Source organism: Danio rerio, chromosome 10 (assembly GCF_049306965.1).
Source record: "Danio rerio strain Tuebingen ecotype United States chromosome 10, GRCz12tu, whole genome shotgun sequence".
Classification (NCBI taxonomy): domain Eukaryota; kingdom Metazoa; phylum Chordata; class Actinopteri; order Cypriniformes; family Danionidae; genus Danio; species Danio rerio.
Window position 1 is genome coordinate 30,502,700 of NC_133185.1, and position 13,889 is coordinate 30,516,588.

The 13,889-nt window shown below is 36.9% G+C and overlaps 1 protein-coding gene across 7 annotated transcripts in view; it reads right to left on the minus strand.

Moving 5' to 3' along the window:
• Window positions 1-1,253: 1,253 nt before the first annotated feature.
• tiam1a (TIAM Rac1 associated GEF 1a) overlaps window positions 1,254-13,889 on the minus strand; it is a 121,303-nt gene continuing 108,667 nt past the window's right edge. For all 7 annotated transcript variants that reach the window (XM_073914761.1, XM_073914764.1, XM_073914763.1 and 4 more), the window contains 11 exons: window positions 11,962-12,030; window positions 11,684-11,809; window positions 11,434-11,542; window positions 10,777-10,956; window positions 9,123-9,241; window positions 8,919-9,027; window positions 8,483-8,541; window positions 5,888-5,984; window positions 5,472-5,559; window positions 3,497-3,669; window positions 1,254-3,197 (listed from right to left, as the gene is read on the minus strand). In XM_073914761.1, the coding sequence (XP_073770862.1) occupies window positions 2,689-3,197; window positions 3,497-3,669; window positions 5,472-5,559; window positions 5,888-5,984; window positions 8,483-8,541; window positions 8,919-9,027; window positions 9,123-9,241; window positions 10,777-10,956; window positions 11,434-11,542; window positions 11,684-11,809; window positions 11,962-12,030 (1,638 nt within the window). In that variant the 3' untranslated portion in view covers window positions 1,254-2,688. The remainder of the gene's footprint in view (window positions 3,198-3,496; window positions 3,670-5,471; window positions 5,560-5,887; window positions 5,985-8,482; window positions 8,542-8,918; window positions 9,028-9,122; window positions 9,242-10,776; window positions 10,957-11,433; window positions 11,543-11,683; window positions 11,810-11,961; window positions 12,031-13,889) is intronic.

The following is a 13,889-nucleotide window of genomic DNA, read 5'->3' on the forward strand; positions in this document are numbered from 1 at the left end:
ATATCACACTCTGAAGGTCACCATGGCTGCCATATTGAAGCGTTGTTCCAAACTGAAGTGCTAAAAACTGGTCACTTCGAAGGGCTCTTCGGATTAAAGGATTTTAAAAAAATAAAACTGATTTACACTTCGGGCCACATTTCTTTAAACAGGGAAGTTGTTTGGTGTCATTAACAGTACTTAATTTAGAAGGGTTCTTTTCAATGCTCTAATCACTTTAGAGAGACCCTCCAGATGGATTAGGGCCACTATTTCTCTACTCAAAACATCTGCCTAAAATTTTTATTATATCTGTTATAATGCTTAGATGTATTGAATTAGGGACCAGACAGTGCAGAACAGAGACACTCTAGGTACAATTCTGGACACCCCGGTTTGGACCATTGTTTTCATGCTTAAGTCCTCTTCATGGGTGGATTTACTCTGTATGGAATGTAGCATATGGTTCCTTGTCAAGATTAAGGCCCAGATAAACTTCAAATGAAATTGAAGAATGAACTGAAATGACATAATTTCAGACAAAATCCAGTTAAAACGAAGGCTGTGTTGAATACGTTGAAGCAGTTTGTAACAACTGACTGAACCTAACTGTTTTATGGTGTTTGTTTTGGCTCCTTATGGGTTGCATATAGGGAGGTTTGGCTCTTGTTTATTGCCACCCTTCGTAAAAAAAGATTGAAAATGCGTAAGAAATACCTTTACAGGATGATAACGGGATAGAACTGTAAAATACGGGAGAATCCTGGGAAAAACTGGAGGCTTGACAGGTATGGCAAACATCAATACCCATGATCACTCTCAGATATATTTTAAAGACTCGGACACTAGACAAGAAGGCGTTGCGCCATGTCTTTTAAAGTTCGAAACTAGGAACTTACTCATTGTAAACTAGGAATTTATTGGAGAGGAATAGTTGAAATCATTCATGCTACCATAACTTTTTGGCCTCAAATGTAGAATGAAAAAAATGTCAGGACCTTTAGAGTGGGCTTTTTAAAAAAGGGACCAATCAGGAAGGAGATTTCAAACTGCAAGTGCCAATCAGAAGCAAAGGAGTCAATATATTAATATTTCAATAAGACCCATATATTGTGAAACTATAAGTCTTTTCAGCTTGTTAAACTGCTATAACATCTCAACCTCCCCAACCTGCATTATTTTCAGAAGATGAGCTCCTGTGTTTACAAATGACACCAAACTTCATTTAAAACAGTGCAAAGGTGTAGACAAAAAACAGACCACACACAAAGTTATTTGGATAAAACTGCAAATATAAATTAGGAAGATTTATTTAAGGTTAATAAGTATTTCCACAGTATGAACATACACAGTTTCAAAAAGGCAGAGGATAAAAGTATGGCATTTTTACAGTTTTCGTTTTTAAATACAGTCAATTTCACTAAAAGGAAACCATGGCTGAAGGTGCAGTGATTGTATTTCACATGGAAGGGCGTTTCTGGTGTTTAAAATACACTTGGAGTGAGTAACATGTCCAGCTTTATCTTTACCAGTGTACAAAATACCATAAAAATCAAATCTCATTCTTAGCAAGACAAAATCTGCTACATTTATCACTTAGCAGGGGTGCTTTGAGTTATAATGCCTTATTTATGTGCCTAAGCACACCAAAGCCCCTAGAGAAAGGATCATGGTTAGTTTAATATCCTTTCCGAAATAACGAGTTACATTATTGCAGTTCTTTCTTCACAATTCAAGTAGAATAATATTTCTCTGTGTGTTGGATGAACAGTGATCTTTAATACTGGGTTGCTGGTGACCTATGAAGAAAAGGGAACGAAGACAGCAAGCAGGGAACGGTTGGATATGTAAAGGAAACAGCATTAAACAGCTGGTCAAAACTAGCCGTGGCATTTCAAGGGAATGTTGACGTGCTCCACGAAAATCACCCCCTTTCTGGCGGGCACCTTGATGTAAAGCAAGATCCAAAAAACACATCAAAATGCAAATCAATTTGATGTCAAGACCTTGACGTCAATACATTGATGAAATTTCGACCACCAAAATAACGACACAAAAAATATGAAACTATATGAAATATGTTACTCATTTGAAGGCTTCAACTACAAATGTATGATTCTGTTTTTCTACATTGCATGTAAGCTACCTTGATGTTCAAACGACAACGTTTAAGCATTAAAAAACACATCAAAAATCGATTACAGGACTGTAATACCGGATGTGTTTTTTGACACCAATGTTAGATGTCAATTTGACATCAAGGTAGTGGATTGACATCAAATGGATTTGCAATTTTGGCATGGGTGCCCTCCGGGTTGTAGCCATTACGAAGAACAATATACGAGGCATTAAGTCACAAATCCCTGAATAAAAAGGAAGATATGAAGCACGAGCAAACAAACTGACCACCATTTTGTGTTCCAACCAAAAACATCAGCTAAATGAACACGTAGCTGCCTGATGTCTGTCAGTATGAAGCCTCTATAAATACATGAGCTGTACAGTTGGCATCTTCGAATGTCCCTCAGCTTGATCTTGCATTGATATTTCAAGTGGCTTGAAACATCAAGAAGCTCTTCAGTTCTGGCTTTCTTTCAGTAGGATTGTCAGTGCATCACGTCCGTGAAAGCTCGGACTCAGTAAGCGTCTGCCATATTCTGGCACAAGTCTAAAAATAACAGCATCACAGCTTGCATGTTCCCTCTCCGCTCAGAAGATGTCACTGTTGCAGCTGTTTTTAAAATCGTCTCTTCGAACCCAAATAACCTCACAGTCCCTCTCCGAAGAAACACCCTCCACTGCGCATTGCTTTCTCAGAAGGGTCAGTTTCAAGGGGGCGTGGGATTTCTTCGATTTGTCCTCGGAGAGCCCGTTGAGACCCTTGTCTTCATCTCCTTCCACTGAAAGAGCCTCGAAGGACTCCTCCAGGCTTGGGTCAGAGGATGGGGCCCGGACGGACTGGCAGTACTCATCGTCATCACTGAGGATGTCCGTCTCTTTAACGTCGTCCTGGTTCTCGTAGATCTGAAGGTCAAACTGATCCTCCACCCAGCGGTCGGTGTCCCGGATGGGCTGCTGGGGTTTATGGAATGGGGGTTCTGTGGGGGTGATTGGTGATAGATCCTGGGATGAGTCGTCATCAAAAATAACACCTGTGTCTATGGTGATACGATTACGAATCAGCTTCCTTTGACCCAGGGTTCGAGATGGTGCCGAAACTGTGGATGAGTAGAAAGAACTGATGTGAATGCTAACTACAATTCGGTAGACAGTTTTGTCCTTTAGGAAAGAAAGCAGCAATATCTGATGGACACTAGGATTTTTTTTTTTTTGGTTGGGGGGGTGGGGGGGGTTACATAATAATCAGCTCAGCCTAAAGACTGAGATAAAAACTGCGCAATTAATCATGTTAGAGACTGAAAGGCGAAGAGCCAAACGATGAGATAGTTTGAGGAATAAAGGGAAGTATTAAAGAGAAAAGTAATCCTACAGTTTGCATGAGACGTCGCAAACTTACCAGCTCTGTTCATGGTGGGTCGTGAACCCTTTAGCGCACAAAGCCGCTTCCCTCCAAAGGGAATATACTGCTGATTTGGAGGTAAACTTTCGGTCTTCATAAGCTGGCGCCGTTGTTTGTCCCTCAGGATGGAATGAACAGTCTTTAAGAAGTCTTTTTTACTCTCTGGAGAGCTAAAAAAAAAAAAGCATGTTTAAAATTTTTGCTCTAGAAGAGAATGGAATATACCCAAGTAATGGCCTCAAAAAAGTATTTGGACCCTTAAGCAATAAATGTGTGTATTATATAAGATCCTCGTGTTGGTGTGGGTTTCCTCTGGGTGCTCCGGTTTCCCCCACAAGTCCAAACACATGCACTATAGGTGAATTGAATTAGCTAAATTGGCCATATGTGTGAATGTGAGAGTGTATGGGTGTTTCCCGGTGTTGAGTTGTGGCTGGAAGGGCATCCGCTGCGTAAAACGTATGGTGGATAAATTGGCGGTTCATTCCGCTGTGGCAACCCCTGATTATTAAAGGGACTAAGCCGAAAAAAAATGAATGAATGAATATTATATAAGAAATGATGGCACAAGCACACTTTTCAAACATTTCACAAAAGTGACATTTAAGTTAAGAAAAGTTCCAGCAGCCTTTATTATTAGGTGCTACTTGGTTATTTTATTTGTTGTTTAACCCCCCTAATGTGAGGAACCCCCATCCTGAAATGTACAAGCTATGCATATACTAGTTCTTATACAGTATAAAGATGCATTTTTTGTGTAAACTTTCATTTGGAAACCAATAAGTATTCCATATATTTGACACCACTTATTATAGTATTGTATTACTTATTAATTTTTAGACACTTACTATATATGTTTCATTTAATGTTTTATTAATAATTTCAATGTAATTTGATAGTTTTATTTACAGTGCAGCCGACAGTGTGTTTCACTTTTTTTGTTTGTTTGTTTGTCTGTAAATTCGTTCATTTTCTTTTCAGCTTAGTCCCTTCATTTATCTGGGGTCGCCACAGCTGAATGAATCGCCAACCTGTCCAGCATATGTTGTACACAGCAGATGCCCTTCCAGCTGCAACCCATCACTGGGAAACACCCATACACACATACACTACGGACAATTTAGCTTACCCAATTCACTTATAGCGCATGTCTTTGGACTTGTGGGGGAAGCTGAAGCAACCAGAGGAAACCCATGCAAACACAGGGAGAACATGCAAACTCCAAACAGATATGCCAACTGACCCAGCTGGGACTTGAACCAGCGACCTTTTTGCTGTGAGAAGACAGTGCGACCCACTGAGCCACTGTGTCGCCTCATTATTTTAATTAAACTTAATTAAATTAAATTTGAATTTGTGTATACCAATTTCTGTATTTTTTTCGAACTATTACAATATTATTTATTTTTTATTTATTGGTTTGTTTCTTTTTATACTTAAAGTTTATCATAAAATGTTTGCTTATTTTATACTTATTTATATAAAAGACTATTTTTCACTAAACTTATTTATTCATTTCAAACTAATGTTGTCAGAATGTCCAAATACAGTTTTGCTGATATTCTAGTTATATTTCTTAATCTTCATATCAAAGGCATATAAAAACAATAATGAAATGCATGAAAGTAGGTCTGAAACCTGAGGGATTCCTGTTTCTGCTTTGAAAATCCATTCACCCAAAACTTGAAAAAGAAGTGTTTTTGTAGTGCACAACATAAAGCTACAACATTACCCTCTGTGTATGCATGCATTATTTAGATGTGAATAAACCATAAGAAGATTTCTCTTAGTTTATGAACTTTTTGAAGCATCAAAATATGAGGTAAATGGACTTTCAGCTTTCCTTAATATAATTGAATGAACTCACATGTGAATGAGCATTTGACAAATTTAATTTCATCGCTTTCCTTATGTCAGGTCTGCAAAACTCACAGATAAGTTAATGCATGTGTCATTTACAAGCGCATCTCACCTGCAACAGATGTGGAAAGTCCTCTCAGGTCTCCCTTCAAATTCTGACCTCACGTGAACGATCTCACACATTGCAGAGCCCTCGGAATCTAAAACCAAACAAAGTCAGGTTAACTGTCAGCTAACAAAAGAACTGTGGGAAAGCATTTTCAGGATCAGTGCAGAGCTAATGAACCTCAGGGAAGACAAACCCTGGGACAGTGAACCAGAGTGCAGACCCCAAGATCCTGTAGGACAACTTTCGACCCCCCCTCCATCAATAGGGAATAGCAACATTCTGGCAAGAGCACATTTAACAGCCAAAAGCAGTCTCATCGAGTGTCATCAGGGCTTTTATGATGTTAAATACATTATGCTCTTTCTTAAAGCATGAATAGAGCTGTGGGAAAAGAATTAGAACAGTACACCAATACTTACTAGGGAGGTTGCGAACTTGGAGGGCATCTGTAGAGATCATGTGTCTAAAACGAAATGGGTCTCTCTCATCAAGGGTTGACACTCTGTGAGGTCCACCCTGAGACAAAATAACACCAACAAATGGGTTTGTAAGAAATAAATGGCATTAACATTCTAATACAGTAGCATTGTTGGAATCACTTTAGGAATGGTTTTGTTGTCTTTTTCAAACGGATAGATGGTAAATATTTTATCAGCTAATCAGAATACTTTAAAATGGCAGATGAGAAATATTGTAGTGAGTACTTGTAGTGTTGGTGTGGAATGACCTAGAGTTAGTTTTTTGGGGGTAAACATAGGGGTTGTATAGGAATATTTCATCCAAAATATAAATCTTTGCTGTTAATGTACACACCCTCAGGCCATTCAACATGCAAACGATGACAATAGGTACTTCTTTGAGAGACAAAAAAAACATATACAGGTAAAACTAAATTAATACAGTGGTTCCTGACAATACACTGAAGTTTCTAAAGCTATTATTACATCAAATCAGCAGCATCTTTAGGCTATACAAGAATTCGTGTATCAACAGGAGGCAAAGGTATTTATTTAGATTTCTTGAATAAGCTTCTTTGACTCTATGGACTGGTACACCCTAAAGACTGGTTTATACTTCTGCGTCGAGTGACCGGCTTGACCCACGGCGCAAGCCTTGCGCATAGCCGTGCATTTATACTTCTGCGCGCTGTTTGTGTTGCTCTGCAATAATACTTCTGAAACGCTAGCTGGCAGTAGGTTTTCATGTTCCTTTGTGTTGAGTTTCTTCGTGGGTATTTCATTTTTTTCTGAACGCTACAAGTAGCTAAAGCTAGCTCATTCAGAGGCGGGAACCGGCGTACGTGCAACAACTTTATTTATAAGGTAAACCCGAAACAGAAGTTTCCATCTGGAGTTGCTTCATGGCACTCAACACAGTAAACACTCGCTTTATCTGACTCACGGCTCTCAGCACCGCCCATGCTCATCACCGGTACTATAGTTATAGTTTTTTGGGGGTGAACAAAGGGGTTGTATAGGAATATTTCAGCCAAAATCTAAATTTGCTGGTAATTTACACACCCTCAGGTCATTCAACATGCTAATTATGACTATAGGCACTTACTTTGAGAGTCAAAAACCATATACAGTCATAACAAAAAAATGTTGTCACATTGTGACGTGTAGTTACATTTTTTAAGAGGTGCACGTCGGGGTCAGCCAAGGCGAGGGCTATGCGACCGCTTGACGCAGAAGTATTAATCAGTCATAAGCTAATGGCAAACAACTAGCACCTCTAAACCCAACTGTGCTGTCACCATGCTTTGGTTCTTATTTTGTTCTATCTGGATCAAAAAGCTGTCCCTGAATGGAATGGAACGTGTCATTGAAAACAAAAAATCAGACTCCTGCCTCTCGTGGCACAGAAAGATGGAACCAGACATCAGACACCCCAATTCTCGTGATTTCCAGAATATTATCATTTGCTTGCGGGCATCAGGGAGTTTCTATGTATTTGCCTATTGTTAGTTTGTTTAGACAACAAGCACCCCTCTCCACCGCATCCCTCCCAGCTCTATAGATACGTCATGCACAATCCCCCATCCCTCTCCCACAACCTTTCTCAAATCATCTCTGTCTCCTCTGGAAATTAGTTTCCCCAACTTGGTATGTTTGAGACATGAGCCGATGCAAGCTCACATCACAGTTGGGTTTCGTCTGTGTTAGTTGTTTGGTTGTTGGTTGTTGCTAAAAGTGCCGCTAACTTGAATTGTTTTCAATCAGCCATGACCATGGTTTGATCTAAAAACTTCTGTAATTTTCTACTGCACAAAAAAATCATCTACATCTTGGATAGCCTGGGAGCGAGTAATTTTCAATAACCCTTTGATGCACAAGCTATCCAAAACCTCTCTAAACCACAATATGGTGTCTTAAATGTCCAATGTTAATTCCTTATGTTATTTTACTAATGGATGAATGATACTTTGTAAAATGTGTGAAGAAATGTATTTTCCAATTAATTATTTGTTAAAAATATTGTTTTTAATTTACACATATCATTATTACATTGATAAATCCTTGTCTTTGTATTTATACATCAATATAGATGACGAATATCAAAGACAAAGCAAAAAATGGAATAATGAATTAGTAATCTGTATCTTGCAAAGCACTAAGAACTCAGACGGGTCACTTAAGGTCTGTGTTGTGCATCAAAGGTTAAAATGTTTAATGATGGGCACTGGAAAAGGGAAGTAAGGTCAGAGACCCTCATTATAGATTTATAGGCAGGCGTTTTATATGCAGTATAAACACTAAATTGTGAGAGGCAACATCACAGACAACTGAAAGGTCTCTGGCCACAGAGTTTTGTTGGCCATCCGAACTAAGTCGATGAGACAGCAGAAACAAATCAAGTACAAGAGAAGGGCATCCCTTTTTTACACTCGAAAATGGAGCCTTCAATAAAAAAGTAGAACTACACCTCTTAAAAGCGCTAGTCTGCAAGCACTTTAAGCTTGTGTGTCACATCTCTATTAATGAATAATGAAGAAAAGGGGGAAAGGCACTTACGATTTTTTTCTTTTGCTTGGAGCAGTCCTTACACACAAAAACAACCGCTGTTCTGAAAACTGAAGAAGAGAAAAAAAAAAAAAACATTCAAGCAACACACAAAACCACACAAGTCTAAACATTCACAATACAGATGCTTGCTTAGGGCTTTTTTTAGTTTAAAACGTGACCTGGTGAAATACAACTAACTTGAATGGCAAACTGACCCATTTTTTGCTCTAAAATGTCTCAGCCAAAGGAAAAAAATTACTTTGAACGCATATAAATGCAACTTTAATGCCTTAAGAGCCATGAGACAAGGTGGTTCCTCTAATGCCATTGTGCCCAAAGACACAGCTGGCCTTTACTGATGTAGAAAACCATTACTGCAGGGAACAGGCTACTGAATAAGAGAACGGCATTCTATTTCGGGAAGAAACGCTTCTTGTGTACGCACCAAAGGCAGCCAGCTCTGGGTCTCTCTTCCCCTTCATCAAAGAGGACGGTGGGTTAATCCAGACCACTGTGTCATACAACAAGAGGTCGCCCATTGACAGATCAGCAACCTGCCGTCAAAGTAAACAGTCAATGTCAGTGTTAATTCAGAAGCATCAAGCAATATAGTTTAAAGATTGTGAATTTGAGACCAGCGTCATCATACCTCTTTCTTTTCTGAGCTCTGTTCACTGATGAGTTGGTCAAACACGGCTCCATACTCCTCGTGAATCTTCTGCATCTCGTTTATGTGACTGGCCACTTTGTTCATGGCTTTCATCGCCACTATAAAAAGACAAAAGACTTAATGATCTGCAATTAAAGACAATTACATATCAAAGTCCAAAGCTGCAAAGCCCAGATGGGAATGGGCTAATTTTCTCAATTGTTTCCTTTAGATATTGCACAAGCAGTTTTTTGCTACTGAAGAAACTATATATATATATATATATATATATATATATATATTTTTTTTTTTTTTTCCCCCACGAAGGGTTGGACTTAAATTGCACAGGGCTGCGGCTCTCCAGTAAGTAAGATTGACACACTTGTTTTAATGTTTTATTTTATTATGAGTTTTGCATTGAGGATTGCTGGAGAATTTCACACACGCTACGTTAATGAACTACAACTCCCAGCACGCAACTTGCACACACCAGTTCCTGATTCTTACTGATTACACACACAGTCAGAAGATCATTATGGACTGATTTAAAGAACTATAAATATAATAATATGAAAGGCAATGGCTACCAGTTTCCAACATACTTGAAATCATCAAGAATTTTAAAGTAGATACTGAGTAAATTCTAATTTTTGGGTAAAGTAAACCTTTATGACAAAGGGGGAAAATTATTATTATTTTTAAATTCTTATTAGTGATCAATGATGAATAATAAATTAAATTATTAAATCATTCTAAATTATATTTATATCATTACAATTGTAATATTTTTTGATAAATTAAAAAGGACAGTTTTAGTTTACTTAACATGAATTCATTAAGCAGACACTTTTATCCAAAGCAATAGATGTAATTTAATAACAAATCACTCTAATTTTACAAAGGAAGTTATGGAACTCCCTGCCTTTTCACATTTACCAGGTGGACTTTTTTTCTAATTTATAATCCAAGATAAAACTTTTTTGTTTAGGATAGCTTTTAATGATTTGCTGGTTTAATATTTTGTTGGTTATTATTTTTAGTGCTTGTTTTTTTATGATCTGCTTGCGCTATACTGTAAGGTGTCATTGAGTGCTTTGAAAGGCGCCTATAAGTGAAAGTATTATCATTATTACATTATTATTACAATACTATTATTTAATTTGCCTTTACATATATTTGTTAAGCAGACACTGTCTCCAGAGCAATAAATATAATGTTTAAAAACAACAACAACAGCTACAACAAAAACAGTTTACTGCAAATATACATGCTTCTATACTATTATTTATAGTAGCCTTAACTGAAAACCCACATGTAAATATTCATGTGTAAATGAACACAGTGTTTCAATAATAATAATAATAAAAAAACACAGAACATACAAATAAAAGAAATAACTGTAGTCTTTATCATATATAAAATTAGTTTTTTATTAGTTGGGCAACCCTACTAATGACCCAGTTACATTAATAGTGCAAAACAAACTATACTGAGTAAACTGGAAATAGACATATTTCAAAGAAGCAAGCAAAATCCAGTTTTTCATGACACAGTCCTTTTAAAACCTGCTCATCTTGCTCAGAATAGTAGAGATCTGAATAGATCCACCTACAGCCTAGCGTTATGGTCAATGTATGTGAATCTCCATATTTACCATCCAGGTGGTAGTGCTCCTCGCTGTCGGGGTCGGTGAGCGAGTAAAGCTCCCTCAGGAGCAGTGGGTATTTTAGGACTCTCTGAATGGGTTTGATGAGGTAGGACTCCAGCGTGGAGGAATGCTGCTGTCTGGGGTTCCTCTCAGCCAGAAATGCCTTGAACTCTGGGTCTGTTTTAGCTACATCAAAGTATGAAGAAGGAATTACGGGATGGCTCAGGAATTTCAAATCAGTTTAATACTTTTCTTCACTTAAATATACTGGTGATCAAGAGCTTCTTAGCTTTCTCAACAGCCTTTCATTTAGGGAAAGGTTATAGTTGAACAGACTTAACCATAAAAATATCAGTCAGCCACTTTGTTGCCTTAGGGAATTACTTTTTTTTTTTTTTTTTTAGTAGACCCTTAAAAATGAGCATCATCTTTCAGTAAATGGCTTCAGGGTGCATAATTTCTTTGTCAGAGAGTAAAAACACCCCCTCTAGCTTTAAATGAACTCTGAAAACTAGCTTTTGGCAGATGATAATGGTTCAGAAATAGAACAAAGAAAATGTAAATTTTCCAGTCACTGAACACTGAAATCACAACTAAAATACCTCAAGGAACCTAGCAGTGCTAATGATAGCACACCAGTCTCAGAGAGTGCAGTTCCATTACCTTTGGTAAGGACCTTGGGGACTTTTGTGTGACTGGCACAAAATGCACTGTAGATCTTAAAACGGTCCGCATAGTAGAGGAAAGATCCGCCAAGAGAAAACAGAACTTTCTGAAGGTTTAATAAGAATGAATTAGAAAACACAGAAAGATAAGTATTATAAAAGTGTTAAATCAGTAGACAAAAATGAGTTTTTAAATATGATCAGCACCAAAACAGATTTAGCAATTCAGTGACTAAAATAAACTGTACCTTGAACTGATCGACTCTCTCCAGTTTGTCTAAATCTGGAACTAATCTGGTTCCATCTTCTAGAGTTTTCAGAAACTCCACTTGGAATTCCACCATCTCCGCCAAGTTTCCAAACAGCACGTCCAGCTACGAGTGTAGAAAAAAATAATCTTAGTGGATTTTTATTAATTAAACCTGCACCTATTTATTTAAGAAAAAAATCTATGTAATATAAACATTTAGATTATTTCTTGATTAAAAATTCTAAAATAAAAGTATAGAGAATTATTGTGTCTGACCTCATCCTGGGTGAGGAAGCTCTCCTTCTGCAGGGGGTTCAGGTAGCGCTCTATTAAAATGTTCAGGTCCTGTGGAGAGACAGTGGAAAAGAGGCACAGTTTTTTTTATCTAGTAGTTTTAGTATTAATATAGTTTTAGTAGCAAAGTATTATTGTTGTGTATGGAAATCAGGACTACACAATACTGAAAACAAACTGACATTGTAATATTTTTTCTGCGATATATAAAGTACTAAGTTGAATATTAATATATGTATATTGTAAGGTATAGTTATTGAATGGTGTAAAGTAACAAATTACAAATAATCAAAGTCTAATTAAGTAGTAATTAAGTTTTATCAAAAATTGTAATTTACTAAGTAGTTTTAAAAATGTGTACTTTTACTTTTCTTTGAGTGCATTTATAGTGCATTAGTGGTACTTTTACTCCACTATTTTCCTTCAAAGGCAGTCCCTACTTTATTTTTTCTTGTCTATGGGGATTGTGTCTTGTGATTCCTGTCCAAATAAATTGCACATAGAAGGTAAATCACATCCTAATGAACTACAGTACATCAAAACATGGGTGATTTATAATTGGAGCAAATTGTTTGGAAGAATTAAATGTGTCCGAGATGATTTCCAAAATCTTTGCACGCATTGACCTAGAGACTGTTTAGATGCATGTCACTGATGTGTAAATAAAGGATGTTTACTTTTTAATGACCGGAATGGCCATAAACACCCAGCAGGCACAAGATGTCAACATGATGTCAGATTGACGTCAAAAAAACCCTAACCACTTTGTTTCGAAATAAAAATCGGGTTGACATCAGAACCCAAGGTCAGGTCGATGTTAATGTTCAACGTCCAACCTAAAATCAACCAAAATTTCAAAGTTTAATGATGTTCCAGCTTAAGGTTGTGTGGACGTTACCACTATGACGTCTATCAGATGTTGGATTTTGGTTGCCTTACCTGATGAATAAATGCCAGTATTTGACGACAATATGACGTTGGTTTAAGATGATGGCTCCACATTGGATTTTGGACACTTTCAAACAAAACCTAAATACTTAGACACTAGCTAGACATTGAATTTTGGTCACCTGACATCACACCCTAAATATAACCTAATAACTTCTTAAGACATTGTGTGCCTGCTGGGAAATCACAACAGAATGTTACGTTTACACATATCCACAAATACAAGTAATTCATCAGCTTTTTACAGCGCAATACTCACTACTCTTGAGTACTTTTGATAGGAATACTTTTTACTCATACTTTGAGTAATATTTACAACAGATACTTTTACTCTACTTGTACTACATTTTTAGGCAATATTACTTTTACTTAAGTATGTTTTTTTAGTACTCTTTTCACTACTGTAGTTATTATATAGTAAATAAGTTTAAGTTTTATAATATATAGTATATAATAAGTTGAATAGTTTTCTTCGGAAGAATGCATTATTTTACAATGACTAGGATGATTTTGTAGAGTAGTGCATGTACATGAAATACAATAAACGAAATACGAGTACAGATAAATACAATAGAACAAAGATACACAATAAACCTTGCTTTATGTTTTTCTGGGGCAAAGTATTTCCAAAAGAAATTGAATATTAAACAGTAAAATAACATTTTACAGTAATCAGTGCACAAGTAAAATACATATTATTTTAATTAAAGCTATAAACAGGACCATTTAATGAGCCTGAAAACTTTAAAATGGCTTGGGATGTTTAAAAAATGAGCAAATGACAAACTTTCATTCGGCTGTGGTTAAAGTTTGCAGCTACCACAAGTCACGTGTTCCAAAATGTGGTGCCTCGTTAATTATGATTCCTACTCGACATCATAAATCATGAGATGTTGCATATTGCAGTGGTAATGTTGATATATTATGCAGCCCTGATGGACTGACAAAAAAGTTCAAACATA